General features: G+C 36.6%; 1 protein-coding gene across 2 annotated transcripts in view; it reads left to right on the top strand.

The window, feature by feature from the left end:
- Pcnx4 (pecanex 4) overlaps positions 1 to 16,103 on the top strand; it is a 31,307-nt gene extending 15,204 nt beyond the window's left edge. For both annotated transcript variants that reach the window (XM_070032419.1, XM_070032428.1), the window contains exons 3-11: positions 279 to 458; positions 546 to 1,063; positions 2,347 to 2,447; positions 2,554 to 2,673; positions 5,587 to 5,947; positions 7,983 to 8,086; positions 10,320 to 11,356; positions 11,972 to 12,158; positions 15,317 to 16,103. In XM_070032419.1, the coding sequence (XP_069888520.1) occupies positions 279 to 458; positions 546 to 1,063; positions 2,347 to 2,447; positions 2,554 to 2,673; positions 5,587 to 5,947; positions 7,983 to 8,086; positions 10,320 to 11,356; positions 11,972 to 12,158; positions 15,317 to 15,568 (2,860 nt within the window). In that variant the 3' untranslated portion in view covers positions 15,569 to 16,103. The remainder of the gene's footprint in view (positions 1 to 278; positions 459 to 545; positions 1,064 to 2,346; positions 2,448 to 2,553; positions 2,674 to 5,586; positions 5,948 to 7,982; positions 8,087 to 10,319; positions 11,357 to 11,971; positions 12,159 to 15,316) is intronic.
- The last annotated feature ends 820 nt before the right edge of the window (positions 16,104 to 16,923 follow it).

The following is a 16,923-nucleotide window of genomic DNA, read 5'->3' as shown; positions in this document are numbered from 1 at the left end:
CCCAAAGTTACTTGCAGTTTTAAATTCTTAAAATTCACAGATGTTTTCCAAATCCCTCTGTTCAGTTTTATCACAGTGCAATGATGGCTTTTAAAAAATGTTTTTTTGCACACTTACATCCATATGTCCTCTGCAGTTTGCACATAATCGAGGTAGTGTCAAATATGTCTAGATTTTTGAAAGTTAGGACGAGGACCTTTCTCTAATGGTTTTTTCCCCCTCTCTCTCTGTCTTTTGTGCATTTTTATATGACTTAAATGTTTTCCTTTTTCTTGTAGATTTGTTGTAAATATTCCAGCTCTAGAACAAATGAATCAGATTTTACACATCTTGTTTATATTTTTGCCCTTTCTGTGGGCACTCGGGACTCTGCCCCCGCCTGACGCACTTTTCTTATGGGCAGTGGAACAAGTTTTACAGTTTGGCCTTGGAGGCTCACCTATGTCAACCCGCCTGAGGTAAACTTTTTTTTAATACTGAAATTTTATATAAATTTCCTAAAGAATATGTTTCTTTTCTAGTAAATCCCTTCTTTCTTTCTCTAGGTTATTGGTAATGTTTACCATTTCTGCTGGAACAGCTGTAACATCATATTTCATTCCCAGCACTGTTGGTGTGGTTCTTTTCATGACTGGACTTGGATTCTTACTGAGCCTTAACCTGAGTGACATGAGTATTGTCTTCAAACACAGTGTGACCAGACACAGAGTAGAAAACAAATCTCAGCCTTTCCCTGGGGATTCAGAAAAACAGTTTACATGGAAGCAGTACCTCATGTACATCATTATTTTAGTCATGGCTCTTTTAGAAACAAGTTTGCTACATCATTTTGCTGGTTTCTCACAGATTTCCAAAAACAGCTTCCAAGCTACTATTGGCTATATTTTGGTGGTAATACTTATAATACTATGGATACTTAGGGAAATTCAGAGTGTCTATATCTTTGGAATTTTCCGAAACCCTTTCTATCCAAAGGATGTGCATACAACTGTGACTATATTCTTAGAGAAGCAAACAAACCTTCTGAAGATTGGTGTTGTCAGACGGATTTTGCTAACCCTAGGTAGGGAGATAAAAGCACCTAATCTTGTGTTATAAACTATCTTGGAAATATTTTTAAGTATGATTAAATTCTCATTTGTGTAGTAGTATACTGCATACAAGTGATTTTTCTTTTTATGTTTGTATCAGTCACTTGCATAAGGGTATTTCATTTTTAACATGTCCATTTATGTATACAAGACAGTGTATCTTGATCAGAATCACTCCATCATTTTCCCTCCTCTCACCTCCCTCTTTTTAAAGCAGTCTACATGTTTCCTTGTTCCTTTTTCACACATGTACCTAAATATACTATATATATACTATATTCACCATCCCACTAGTACTTATATCCCAGGACATGTTTCTGCTTTCTAATACTTACTTTTGTTAAATGCATGTTGGTTGTTCATAGGGGTTTATACATGGCTAAACCATGTATACTGGTTAGTCAGTTTGATCATATATATATATATATATATATATATATGTATGATATATAGATATTTTATATAAATATATAGAGCAAATATATGTATACATACACATGTAATACTGCTGCAATGAATGTGGGTGTACAAGTGCCTTGATTATATCATGACTTAGATTCCTTCTGATAAATGCCCAAGTAGTATTGCTGGATTGTAGGGTACTTCTGTTTTCAAGTCTCAATGAGGTGCTTCTATATTCATTTCCATAGTAGTTACACTGGTTTACATTCCCATCAACAGTATCTTAGGGTTCCTTTCTCCCACATCCTTGCCAACAATTGTTGCTTATGTTCTTGACATGGCCATTCTGACTGGAGTAAGATTGAATCTCAATGTCATTTTGATTGTGTTTCCTTTAGGGTCAGAGATGTTGAGCATTTCTTCATGTATTCATTGGCCATTTGTACTTCTGAGAAGAATCTGTTGAGCTTATCCAGTTTATCAATTAGATTACTGATTTGAGAGTTTAGTATTTTAAACTCCTGTATATTCTGGTTATGCATCTTTTCAGATGTATATATTTGGTAACACATCTTGTCAGATGTACAAATCTGGTAATACATCTTGTCAAATGTATAGCTGGCAAAGCCTCTCCTGGAGCTGTCTTTGCAGTCTAATGGCTATCTTTTGCTGTGCACAAACTTTTAAGCTTGATGCAGTCCCATTTGTCAATCTTCACTCCCATTTGCTGAGCTACTGGAGTTAATGTTTTTGTTAAAGTTCTTTAGTTAATTGCTTAATATGATTGTGACAACTTAAAATATGGTAGAAGAAAGTGCCTTACATTAAACTTACCTCTTTTGTTTGTTTTTAGTATCACCTTTTGCTATGATAGCATTTCTTTCACTGGATAGTTCCTTACAAGGATTACACTCTGTGTCTATTTCCATTGGATTCACAAGAGCTTTTAGAATGGTAATCCTAATTGCATTTAATAGTGCTTTCCAATTTTTAAGTTTTTCTTTAAGTTTGCTTGTATTAGCAGACTCTACCCAATAACAGGATAATTTGCATATGGCAGGTCTGGCAGAATACAGAACATGCTTTATTGGAGACCGTCATTGTATCAGCAGTGCACTTGTTCTCCAGTGCAGACTCATGGTGGAACAGAAGTCTGAATACAGGAATCAGACTCTTGTTGGTAACTGTATTTTTTAACAAGTGTTAGCTTTGTTGAAACATATTTCACATTATAAAATTATCCATTTAATATATACTGTAAAGTTGTATATAGTCATCATTTTTCTACCATCTCAATTTAATTTTAGAACATTTTATTTTTTAATGTTATTGTAAAGATGATGTACAGAGGGGTTACAGTTACTAGAATAATTTTTAAATCCTCAGAAGAGACATATTTTAAGAGTTAATCCTCATTCCCACTCTCTATTCCTACCTACTCCAGATCCAACAACCACTTACCTGCATTTCACCTGAATGAAATATTATGTAATATGTAGTCTTCTGCATCTACTGGTTTTCATTTATATATTCCAAACATCCATTCCTATAAGATGTATCATTATTTAATTATTTTAAATTCCAAATAGTATTCCATTGCATAGATAAGGTTGACTTAATCGTCAGATGATAGCAGATATTTAGGTTTTGTTTTTACATTTTATAGTTGAGACTATTGCTATGAATATGTCAATATATGTTTTTAGATGAACATGTATTTATTTCTTTTGAATATGCATTACCATGGATGGAATTTTTGGTCATGTAGTAATTCCATATTTAACAGTCCAGGGTGCTGCAGTAGTCTTATACAAAGACTGTACCTTTTTTTAGTGCCCGTTCTGGGGCTTGAATTCAGGGCCTACCCAACCCTGAGCTGCTTTTTTTTCTTTTTCTTTTGGCCTGTCATGGGGCTTGAACTCTGGGCTTGGGCGCTGTCCCTGTGCTCTTCAAGGAGAACTCTACCACTTGAGCCACAGCACCATTTCCGATTTTCTAGTGGTTTTTTGGAGATAAGAGTCTCACGGACTTACCTGCCCAGGCTGGCTTTGAACCGCAATCCTCAGATCTCAGCCTCCTGAGTAGCTAGGATTATAGGCGTGAGCCACCGGCATCCAGCTAACCCTGAACTTCTTTTGCTTGAGGCTAGCACTATATCACTTGAGCCATAGTACTACTGTCCAGCTTTTTCTGAGTGGATTATTGGAATTAAGAATCTCACGGACTTCCCTGCCTGGGCTGGCTTCAAATTACAATCCTCCGATCTCAGCCTCCTGAGTAGCTAGGATTATAGGCATGAGACTGTACCTGTTTTTGTTTGTTTGTTTTTTTGTCAGTCGGGCCTGAACTCTGGGCTTGGGCACTGTCCCTCAGCTCTTCAGTTCAAGGGTAGTGCTCTACCACTTAAGCCACAGCACCACTTCTGGCTTTTACTGCTTAAGTGGTGCTGAGGAATCGAACCCAGGGCCTCATGCATGCAAGGCAAGCACTCTACCACTGCACCACCTTCCCAGCCCCAGACTGTACCTTTTTATAGTCCTGTTAGCAGTGTATGAGGATTCCCTTTTCTCCAAATCCTAACCAGTACTATTCATTGCCTCACTTTTTCATTGTAGCCATACTCAGTGGTATAAACTATTCCTGTTATGATTTTCATTTACATTTCTCTGATTGCTAGTGATGCATCTTTTTAATGTACTCACTGTCATTTGTCTTTGTGGGTTTTTTTTTTTTTTTGTTATTTATGTTTCATTATGGGGTTTTTTGGTGCCAGTATTGGGACTTGAGCTCAGAGCCTTGTGCTTTCACTTTTTTTTTTTTTTTTTTTACTCAAAGTGTTGCTTTAACACTTGAACCACACCTCCATTTCTTGCTTTTTGCTGGTTAATTGTAGATAAGAGCCTCATGGACTTTTCTGCATTAGCTGTCTTCAAGCCTTGGTTCTTAGATCTCAGCCTCCTCATGAGCTAGACATGAGCTTACCAGCACCCAACTTAGATTTTCGGTTATTAAACCAATCTTATGTGTCTGACATAAATCCTATTGATCTCATACACTACAATTCTTTCCATGTTATAGAATTCAGTGGCTGTTTATCTTTTTTGTTTTGTTTGTTTTGTGCCAATCCTAGGTCCTGAACTCGGGGCCTGAGCTCTGTCTGAGCTTTTTTTTTCAAGGCAAACATTCTACCACTTGAGCCACAGTTCCACTTCTGGCCTTTTGGTAGTTAATTAGAGATAAGTTGCATGGATTTTCCGGCCAGATTGGCTTACTCAGCTTCCTGAGTAGCTAGGATTACATGTATGAGTGGCTAGTATTTTATGTCATCTCTATTTGTAAGATACACATGCATGCATGGATACAAGGATTTGTTGACATATATTTTTCACCTTTAAAGTATAGGTAGTAAGTACTATATCAATTTTCTTTAATGTTACTTACTTTTTTGGGGGGGAGGGTGCTTAGTAGGGTTTGAACTTGGGAATCTGTGCTTGTTAGACAGGTGCTCTATCCCCAAGCCACACATCCATCCTTGTTTTCACTAGTTATTTTTGAGATAGTCTGCTGTTGTTGTTGTTGTTTTGTTTTGTTTTCTGTGGCATACACCAAGAACACAATCTGCATATTTAGGCTTCCCATAAAAAGTGAGATGACAGGCATGTGCCACTACAGCCAGCTTTCTATGTTGAGATGAAGTCTCGGGGTTTTCTAAATAGGCTGGCCTGGAACCACAATCCTCCCAATCCTAGCTTCCTACTTAAGTAGTATAACAGGTACATGCTACTGCATCCAGCCATCAGTTGAGAAAGGGTCTCACATGTGTGCCTGGGCTTGCATAGAACCACATTCAAGTCTCCCAAGGTAGCTAAGATTATAGGCTCTAGCTACCAGTACCCAGCTTACATTTCTTACTTTCTTACCTATAGTCATTTATGTTAAATTTATGGTTGTAGAAAGTTTTAATAAAGAATACATTTAAGGGCTATTTCCCACAAAATATTTGGGGAAATAATTATATATTTTTAATACAGTCTTGAAAATTCATGAAAATCATGAAAAATTTTAAAGAGAAATAACTTTTCTGTTTCTACAGGTTGGTATCTTTCGTGATCGCTTGATTCAGTTTATCTCTAAATTGCACTTTGCTGTGACTGTACTTTGGGCATCATGGACAGAAAAAAAACATCGAAAATCAGCTACCACTTTGTGTTTACTCAACACAATCTTCTCTCCATTTATGTTGGTCATCATAGCTTTTTCTGCATTACTCTCTTCTCCCTTACTCCCCCTCTTCACCCTGCCTGTGTTCTTGGTGGGGTTTCCCCGACCTATTCAGAGTTGGCCAGGAGCAGTAGGCACTGCCGCATGTGTGTGTACAGACACAGTGTATTACTGCCAGATGGTCCCCAGGCTGGCCGCTGCATTGCAAACTGCAATGGCAGCTGGGAGTTTAGGTGAGTAAATGAGCTTACTTACTAATGTATATTTAAGTATATAAAAAAAGAGATAAACAGTGATCCAACCATATAATACATTCCAATACTTGTACACATATGTACAAGTATTGTACATGTATGTATACCACATAAGTGAAGTACAAAATTGAATTTTATTGCTTGCTTCTTAATTTAAGCTGAAGTTATAAAGTAATCCTTAGGGAAATTTTTCATTGAGGTGATTTGACTATTTTTGGTAGTACTGGGGTTTAAACTCAGGGCCTCACACTTGCTAGGCAGGTGCTGTACCACTCTGCCAGGCAGTCCCTCCCCCCCTTTTTTTTCTTTAGTTGTGGGGCTTGAACTGAGGGCCTGGGCACTGTCCTTGAGCCTCTTTGTGCTCAAGGTTTGGTGCTCTACCACTTGAGCTACAGAGCCGCTTCCGGTTTTGGAGTGGTTAATTGGAGATAAGAGTCTCATGGGTACTTTTCTGCCTGGGCTGGCTCTGAACCACGATATTACAGCTATGAGTCACCAGCGCTCGACATCTGCCAGCCCCTTTTTGTGTTGGTTATTTTATTTAGTCAGTCTCACCTTATAGCCAGGCCAGACTAGGCATACTAATTCATACAGTGAATTATCAACAGCAGTTGTAATGCTCTTATATTTGTTCTTCCTTGTGTCACTTAGAAAATGGGCTCATAGCACCTCACCCAGCTAAGTAGTCCAGCAGACATTATTTTGCCAAGACTTCATCTCTCCATCTCCCATGTAGCTAGGATTACAGACTTAAGCCATTGTGGTTGGCCTGATTTGACAGTAAAAAAACAAACATTTTCTTTCATAAATTAAGTTTACAGGCCCTCCAGTGAAACATAAAAACACTTTTACACTCACAATTTATAATGAGTTCATGTCAAGTAGATATAGTAGCATAAAGAGTAAAAACTAGCTGGCTTATAGACACTCTCTATAATATTCCAGTATTAGGCTCTTAAAAAATAAAGCAGATGTTCAGTATATCTCTATTGTTTGCTCAGTCAAGCACAATGGAAGATTCTTAGCAGGTTTGGTGGTTCCAAAATACCAGCCAAGGTCCAGCCTGTAGGCAGAGCTTTGGAAGGATAGCAGACAGCCCTCTTCTGTTAAATATGCTAACTATGTGGAAGGAGTAGGCTTGCACAAAGATTATTTCTGTAGCATTATTTCAAGTAGCAAAAAATGGAAGCCTCTAAAGTATATATCAACAAGTAGATAAAGGTTCAACTATATTCATATAATGAATTATCAACAGCAGTTACAATGAATGAACTTGAACTGTTTGTAGCTTACCTGAATAAATCACAGAGATAGGATGTTGAAAAAAAAACTAAATTCAAAAAATGCTTTACAAGCTGTGGCTCATGCCTGTAATCTTAGCTACTCAGGAGGCTGAGATCTAAGGATCCTGGTTCTAAGCCAGCCTGGGTAGGAAAGTCTGTGACACTCGTATCTCCAATAAACTATTCAGAAAAAGTTGGAAGTGGTGCTTGGGCTCAAGTGATAGAGCACTAGCCTTGAGCACAAAGAAGCTCACGGACAGCACCCAGGCCCTAAGTTCAAGCCCCAGGACTGGCCACAAAAAGTGCTTTACATTGCAAAATATAAAAAGTTTATGTAAAAATTTAAAACCACAAAACAATGTTATTTATATACATGTATACTAAAAGGATCCAAACTGTTTCAAATCAGCCTTAAATTGGCTTATACTTCGTTTCCTACTATACTTCACATGTACTTACCATTTTATTCAAGTTCTAATTTTTGTTTATCTGGAAAAGCTATATATATTTTATATATGATAATATGTACATATATTAATAAATATATATGTAAGCTGTTCCTACTGCTTATACAACGCTTACTTAATGCCTCCTGATAGGCAATTAATGGTTGTTTTTGTTACTAACCTAATTAGAGAATCAAAGATAGGAGTCAGTTCTAGACGTGTCATCAGTTTTGAAGATTCATATGGCAAAACCACTTTTTTTCATATTTTTCTATTTTGTTTTAGGTATCCTCTTACCTGGATCTCATTACATGGGCCGTTTTCAGGATCGTCTGATATGGATAATGATTCTTGAATGTGGCTATACTTATTGCTGTATTAACATTAAGGTCAATGTACATTTGAAACTTCTTTACTATTTTATAATATATATGTAAATTTTTATTTGTTATATACACATATTTACACATCAGATAATCCCGTAAGAAATTCTTTCACCTTCTTGTGAAAACACCTATTGGCTTTTAAAGGTCTATTTCAATAAACATATATTGATAGCTGACTAGTACTGATTACATAATTGAGCATGATAACAAAACATACCTTTTTTCCTTTTCTTTCAGTCCTATTCTTGTTAGCCATATCCAGCAGAACATCTCAAAAACACGAATCAATAATGGTTAGCTCATATCATAAAGGCATTTTCAGCTTAATAAAACCGTCTTCCCACCCTATTATCTGTACCTGTTTTTCTCCTTTAAGAGTAAAATGCCTTACTATGTTATCTCTTATTTCATTTTCCTGTTCCTTACTCCAGGATTTTAACCCTATTACTCCAATGATACTGTTCTTGTCAAGGTCATCACTGACTGCCACATTGCTAAATCCAAATATCTACTCTTAGATTCATCTTTCTTCAACTGTCAGCAGCATTTGACACAGTTGTTCTTCTCTCTTGCTTCATAGATTACTCTTTACTCTCCTTTCCTGGTTCTCTTTTTCCTTGACTTCATTACATCAGTGTTCTCATTCCTAGAAGTCCTTGCAGAAAGTGTACCATTTTGGAGTTATGCTTGACTCTTTCTTTTACTTCTACACTCTACATTGAGACAAGAAATCTATTGATTCTTCCTTTGAATTATATTCTTTATTCTGTCACTTTTTGGCACAATCTATACAGTAGAATAATGTTGTTGTTCTCATATAAGTGAGGTAGAAAGGCAAACCTATAATTTTAATTGTGCTTTTAAAAATAAAGCAATTTTTATTTAGGAGGGTTTTGTTGTTGTTTGGTTTTGTGTGTGTGTGAGAGAGAGAGAGAGAAAGAGAGAGAGAGAGTGGGGGCTTGAACTCGGTGCCTTAGCACTATGCCTGAGCTTCTTTTTTTTTTTTTTTTTTTTTTTGGTCAGTTATGGGGCTTGAACTCTGGGCTTGAGTGCTGTCCCTCAGCTCTTCAGCTCAATGCAACTTCCACTTTCATGGTTGTTTATTGGAGATAACAGTCTCACAGACTTTGCTGCCCGGGCTGGCTTTGAACCCCAATCCTCATATCTCAGCCTCCTGAGTAGCTAGGATCCACAGGCATGAGCCACCAGCACCTCGCTTCCTGAGTTGTTGGGGGTTTTTCCAAAGCTTTTTTTGCTCTACCACTTGAACCATGGCTCCACTTATTTTTTTGGTGAAGAATCTCATGGACTTTCCTGCCTGGGTGGCATCAAACTGCAGTCCACAGATTTCAGTTTCCTGAGTAGCTAGGACTACAGGCATCAGCCACCAGCACCTAGCTTTTTGTTTTTAATGTATGATTCAATTTTGACAATATAGTCTTATAAAATTATATTTATATTCCATTAAGTTTTTTGTTCAATTTCAAATATAATTTTCATAATTTCTTTTGAATAGTGATAGTATTTTCTTGTTTTTATTAGCTTTACATTAGTTATACAGAGGAGGATTTCATTGTTAGACTGCCCATATTTATGATATATTCTAATTGATCTTACCCCTCTGTCACTCTCCCAACATTTTTTATCTCTCTATCCAACATCAAATGTGTTAGCTAGGTGCTGGTGGCTTATGTGTATATTCCTTGCCACTCAGTAGTCTGAGATCTGGAATCACAGTTCAAAACCTTTCCAGGCAGAAAAGTACAGGAATTACTAGCAAAAAGCATGGCTCAGGTGATAGCCATGCAAGCAATCTGAGTAAGTACAATATTCGGAGTTCAAATCCCAGTACTGCCAAAAAAAAAAAAAAACCCCAAAACAAAAAACAAAAGAAAAACAGGGGTGTAACTTCATACATTTTTAAAGTGCATAAAGTTTAAGTATAGGTCTTAGGGGGAGAAGGCACTCAACTCATGGAGTATACCACAAAATTAAGGAAAGTAAGGGAAGGGGTGGGTCAAAGAAGAATGAGAATGATGAATGGGATGACACTGTGTTCATAAACTGCTTTGTTAAATAGTACCTCCTTTGTACTTAAAAAATTAAGTATAGCTCTTAAAGAAATTTTGTCATTTTCTGTGTTTTTTGATGAAAATCTATGACATTTACCAAACTAATAACATTCCCAATATAATAAATAATCATAAAACTCGAGTACTTTTTATTTCTTCTTTAGGGGTTAGAATTGCAAGAAACAACCTGTCATACTATAGAAGCCCGAAGAGTTGATGAAGTATTTGAAGGTGCTTTTGAGCAAGAAGAATACACAAAAATATGTTCCTTTAATGAACACTTTGGAAATATCTTGACACCTTGTACTGTTTTGCCAGTGAAAGTATATTCTGATGCCAAGAATGTCCTATCTGGAATCATTGATTCTCATGACAATTTAAAAGAATTTAAAGATGACCTTCTCAAAGTGCTTGTGTGGATACTTATTCAGTACTGTTCCAAAAGGCCCAAGATGCAGGAGAATATTCCTAAAACTGAAAGTAAAAAGGAAACACCTCTAATAACCTTGCCTGCTTTAAACAGTGAACCTCATCCCAAATTCCTGGAAGAACCAGATAGTTCAAGTTCTGAAACTTTCAATGACTGGTCTGATGATGGTAATATTTTTGATGATGAGCCTACCATCACAAAAGGAGAAAAAGATCAATTCAAATTTGTACCCGGTACAAATTTGCCTATTCCAGGATCAGTGGACTCACAGAGAGTTGGCGATCATCCCTCAGGCACAGTTCCTGAAAATGATCTTTTCAAAATAATTATGTTAGGATACCCTGCTGTAGACAAAGGCAAACAAGGAAATACGACATATATCCCGCTGATAGAGTTCTCTTGTTCCCATTCTCACTTATTGAGCTTACCTCAAGAATGGATGTCTAGTTGTTTGCCCAGTTCTAAAGTGAAGGAAATGAGCTCAGTGTTTCCAGAAGACTGGTACCAATTTGTTATAAGGCAATTGGAATGTTTCTACTCAAAAGAAAATGCCTCAAGTTTACTAGAAGAAATTGCAAAGGATAAAGTTTTAAAAGACTTGTATGTTCGTACAGTAATGACTTGTTATTTTAGTTTATTTGGAATAGACAATATGGCTCCAACTCCTGGTCATATATTAAGAGTTTACAATGGTGTTCTGCCCTGGTCTAGTGCCTTGGATTGGCTCACAGAAAAGCCAGAATTGTTCCAACTAGCTCTGAAAGCATTCAGGTAACCCATTTTGATTATATGCAAATTGTATTGGCCCCCCAAAATCATTTTTAATTAGCTAAAAGACTCATTTCTAATGTTTTAAATCACTTTCTTAAAAAGGAAAAACATGTTTGTTTATTGTGATGTATCTATAGCTTGGTTAATTTCTGCTTCCTTTGTTTCTTTTTGTTGTTGTTGTCATCAGTACTGTGACTTGAACTCAGGGCCTAGGCCCTGTCCTAGGCCCTTAGCTGTTTCTCCCAAGGCTAGGACCCTACCTCTTGAGCCACTTCTGCCACTTACTTCTTGCTTTTTGGTGGTTAAACTAAATATTAGAGTCTCATAGACTTTCCTGCCTGGGCTAGCTTCTGTGATCCTCAGATCTCAGCCTCCTGAATAGCTAGGAGTACAGGTGTGAGTCATGGACACCCAGCTGCTTCCTTTGCTTTTTATGTGAAGTACTCTGGCTTACTTGATTTCTTCACTTCAGCTGCTTCATTTCTCCCTCAACCTTTTGTATCTGAAATATAGACTATTTCAGTTCAAAGTCTTAAAAATATAGATTGAAAAAAATATTTTATCATGAGTTGATTTTAAAATATCCTAAAATTGTTTGGGTCTTCATTGTTTTAGGTATACTCTGAAACTAATGGTTGACAAAGCAAGTTTAGGTCCCATAGAAGACTTTAAAGAACTAGCCAACTGCCTTGAAGAATATGACAGTGACTGGTGCATTGGTTTAATATCTGATGAAAAATGGAAGGAAGCAGTTTTACAAGAAAAGCCATGCTTGTTTTCTCTGGGGTATGATCCTAATATGGTAAGGTTAAAAATATTTGTTAAATTTTCATATGTTAACCCTAAATCTTAGAAATCAGTTCTAAAATATTTGAACTAACTGATAGATGATATAACATTATAGCTGTTAATTCTATAGCAGTTATAATTTCAGGAAATTTGTAATCATCACTTTAAAATCATAAGTTTATGGTCAAGATAGCTGGCCATGGTGGCACACACAGGAGGATCACAAATTCAAGACCAGCCTGGGCTACACCTTTGTTGGGTGCTGGTGGCTCATGCTTGTATCCTAGCTACTCAAGAGGCTGAGATCTGAGGATCGCAGTTTGAAGCCAGTCCAGACAGGCAAGCCCATGAGACTCTCATCTCCAATTAACCACCAGAGAATTGGAAGTGGAGCTGTGGATCAAAGTGGTAGAGCACCAGCCTTGAGCAAAAGAGCTCAGGGACAGCACATAGCCCATGAGTTGTTATGTACAACAGCTAATCGTGAGTCAAGTACATGTAACTTGCTATAAAGTCTTTAACAAGATGGATTGTATTCTGATGCCCAGTTCAAGTGTAAGAATGATGTCTTTGCTTTTAATTCCCCGAAAGGACATTAATTTGTAAATAGAGGATTCTTTGTTTTCTATTTTATTCCCAAAAGCTCCAGGGTTTGAGTTCAAGGTTTTACCTCTTGAATCACACCTCTAGCTCTAATTTTTTTTTTTTTTTGCTTTAGGTGATTTTCCAGATAGGGCCTCAGTTTTTGCTTGAGACCAGCCTCTAGTATGAGATCCTCAAGCTTACCTCCAAAACTGACTTATTGAGATAGAACTTGCTACCTCTTTTGTCTAGCCTGTTCTCCAACTGCCATCCTCTCTATTTCTGCCTCTTGTGTAACTGTGATTGCAGGTGTGAGCCAGGATGTCTTGCTAATAAACTGTTTCACTTACTGACATCTCTACTGTATTTGAAACAAAGCTAATCAGCAAGTATTCAGAGACTCCAAATAGAAGGTGTTAAGATTAAATGCTTGCTCTTACTATACTTAAAGATTTAATTCTTGAAGATTAAATTAAGATGAAATACTTGTTCTTGTTATACTTAAAAGGTCATTATTTTTACACAATATGAAAGATTCAACCCTGTCGTGAGTTCTGAGTCTATCTAGCATTATAGGGTTAGGAGCTCTACAAATGCTCTCCCAAAGAAAAACTAATGGAAAAAAATTAAGAACTAAAGTACCAAATATTATCCTAAAGGCATGAAGCAAATGAAGAAACATTAACTCTGGAAGATTAAATTCCTTTTTAGAAAATCCCAAAAAGGACATCAAGAAAGCAGTAGTTGGGCCAAGTCTCACTGCCTCCCTCCTCATCAAGGGAGAAACTCCATTCAGACTAAAATAACCAAAGTCAAAGGATTCTCTCTCCCTTCTGCTCCCTACTGGAGGACTGTTTTCTCAGGAGGACCATTTTCTCATCCAGTTTCTAGCTACATGTTGCTAAAGTCAACAAGTAGACTCCCTTCTAGCCACCCCTTTGCACAAGGTAGAAGCTTTGTCTTGGGCATGCTATCACTGAGAATACTGATTGCCTACTCATAAGGCAGAAGTTCTGCATGGTAAGAGGCAAGATAAAAGTCATGTGGTTCCTGTTCCACTCCACTAAGTGCTCTTCTTCTAAACCAGGAGTGTCCAGATCCAGAACATGTAATTATATGAATAATTATAACGACATTATTGTGTCTGTAGCATTTATAAATGTAATATGTCTAACAATATCACAAAAAGAAAAGAGAATAAAGCAATGTAAAGGTAACATTTCTATGTTTCACTCAGTTGTAAATTAAAAATTGAGTTAATAAGTTAAAACATGATAAACACCTGAGACTATTGCTGGAGAAGTGGAAAAAACATTAAAAGGAAATTTCAGTTACAAAATATTTACTTAAGGTAAAAGAAAGTCATAATGGAATAAATAAAGGGGAGGCAGAAGACAAGGAAATAACAGATAAAATCTAACTATAGCAATTATAATATTAAATGAGAATAAATCAGAAGAAAGATTGTTGGGAAAAGTCAAATATGTAAATAAGAACATTAAATGGGAATGGATTAAAGAATGTAAATAAATGGCAAAGATAGACAAACACAATCCAACTATATGCTGCCTACATCAGACACACTCTATATCCAAAAACAACGTTTAAAATAAAAAGATTTGTCTTGAAAATAGCAACCTCAAGGCAATTGGAATACTTTAATAACAAAAAAGGTAGACTTTAAGAGAAAAACTATTAATAAAAGAATCAGCCCATTCTAAATACAATAATTATTGAAACATATATACAACTAGCACCAAGATACATGAAGAAACAAACTGACAGAAATGTAGAGGAAAAAAACTAGACTTCCATACCCCACTTTGCATCATATAGAGAAATATACAAATCAACAAAAAAATTATTAACCGATCTGAGCAGCACTCTAACCCAATGATGCCAAACAGACATCTGTGGAATACCCCACCTTACACATTCAGTGCGCATAGACATTCTCCAGGGTAATCCATGATCAATCCACATTCAATAAACCAAAAAGGATCAGTGTAATCCTTCATATATCTTCTCACCACAATTAAACAAAATAAAAGAAATGTAGCAAAGTTACAGCTATGTGGAAATTAACATATTCCTAAGTAATAAGTGGCTCAAAGAAGAGATCTAAAGAGAAATTGGAAAAAATATGATGCGTTAGATAAAGATGAAGACCCCCATATATCAAAACATTGGGAATGGACTTAAGGTACTGCTATTCTGTTGATTAAATGTTTTTAAGGAATACAAACTAATTTTATCGTAAAGATAAGTAGCTTGTTTTTATCCTAAAGATAAGCTAATTTCGTGTGTGTCAGTCCTGGGGGCTTGAACTCAGAGCCTGGGCACTGTCTCTAAGCTTTTGTGCTCAAGGATAGCACTCTGTACCACTTGAGCCACAGCTCTACTTCCTGCTTTTGTGTGGTTAGTTAGGAGATAAGAGTCTCATGGATTGCATTGTGTGTACATTGTGTGTATATTGAAAGCCTTGAAAGAAGGCTTATCTGTGATGGGGTTTTTTGCCCAAAGTCTAAAAATAAAATCTAAATGTAATCTCCTTTCTCTTTCTCCTCCCTCTCCTATTACATTTTAAAGAGAGGTTACACTGGCAGAGTGCTTACCCTTCAAGAATTATTGGTCCAAGTTGGGAAGTTAAATTCTGAAGCTGTTAGAGGACAGTGGGCCAATCTCTCATGGGAATTGCTTTACGCCACCAATGATGACGAGGAGCGCTACAGCATCCAGGCTCATCAACTACTTCTAAGAAATCTCACAGTGCAAGCAGCTGATCCTCCCCTGGGATATCCAGTGTTTTCATCAAAACCTTTCCCTATACATTTGTGTTAGAGAGCCCCTTTCCACCTGTAACATCATCAGAGGAGGTGATACATGCAAAGTGGCAATGTCCTTTTTGTCATTGGTTGCCCCAAGGATGCCTGAGAAAGCAGAGCTCATTAAAATTGGTTCCTTTGATCATCTTAATGGTTAAAAACCAGTAAGAATAATCTTATGTCCAACATAAAAGCTAGAATTAATTGGCCAATATTTGTGCTCTGTAGATTATCTTAGGCTTTGACAGTTAAGAAACATTTAAGATTAGTTACTAAATTTTTTATTGCTTTGTTAGATGTTTGATAGGTGATTTGCCTTACATAAGTCAGCAGCTATGTAATTATATAAAAAGCATGCGTATCAGTGTTTTTAATGATAATGGATCCTTTGGAAGGTTAGCATAATGTATACATGTATTTATTTGAAATATAATTTTGTAGTATTTTCAAATGTTGTACTGTTTTATTTTTACATTTAGTATGATCTAAATGTTTCCATACAATATATTACTTTTATCATAATACAATTCAGAAACCTTAAAGACTTTTAATAAAATACCTCCCATAAAATGGTTCCTCTGTGTTCATTTTAGTTTTTATATTTCACGTTGAACAAGCCATTTAAAATGATGGATGAGCAACAGTTCAGCTGGAATGGCCTCTAGAAGCCTAAATGTTGAAGTCTTGTTCCCCAGAGTGTCACTTTTGGGAGATGGAGGAGCCCTTTAGATTTGAGATCCTAGTGGAGATTCTAGGTCATTGGAAGCAAGCATGACCTTACAGGGGATAAGAGGGACGCTAGCACTTCTCTGTCTCCTTGAGACAAAATGCTTTGCTCTGCCACAAGCCCAGATCAATGAGGTCACTTGGTCATGAACTGAAACCTTCAAAACTGAACCAAAAGTAAAACTTCTAATTTGATTGTGTCTGGAAAGTTAACAGCAAGAGACAAAACAACCTGCTCCAAAGACAAAAGGAAAACAGACCCATAGGGGACTAAATAATAGGTTATTAAATATAGACTCTAGAATTGGTATTGTATGTTCGACTATACAAAACAAGATTGAAAATTTGAACAAAGAACTAGTCATTATTAAGAAGAATCAATTGCCAAGTCCAAGAGTGTTTTTTAAAAAATCAAAGCTATTCACTGGTGGCATACCCCAATAATCCTAGCTACTCAGGAGGCTGAGATGTGAGGATCACAATTCAAAGCCAGCCCAGGCAGAAAAGTCTGTGAGACTCTTATCTCCAATGAACTAAAAAAATCAAGCTTAAAATTCAGTGAATGGATTTCTCTTCAGTTCTCAGGATTGAACCTTGGGCCTTGTACATTCTAAGAGGTGTTCTACCACTGATACACACTCCAAG

Source organism: Dipodomys merriami, unplaced genomic scaffold (genome assembly GCF_024711535.1).
Source record: "Dipodomys merriami isolate MVZ:Mamm:240054 unplaced genomic scaffold, mDipMer1.0.p SCAF_1, whole genome shotgun sequence".
Classification (NCBI taxonomy): domain Eukaryota; kingdom Metazoa; phylum Chordata; class Mammalia; order Rodentia; family Heteromyidae; genus Dipodomys; species Dipodomys merriami.
The sequence above is the reverse complement of the archived record's forward strand: the minus strand, read 5'-3'. Positions and strand labels throughout refer to the sequence as shown.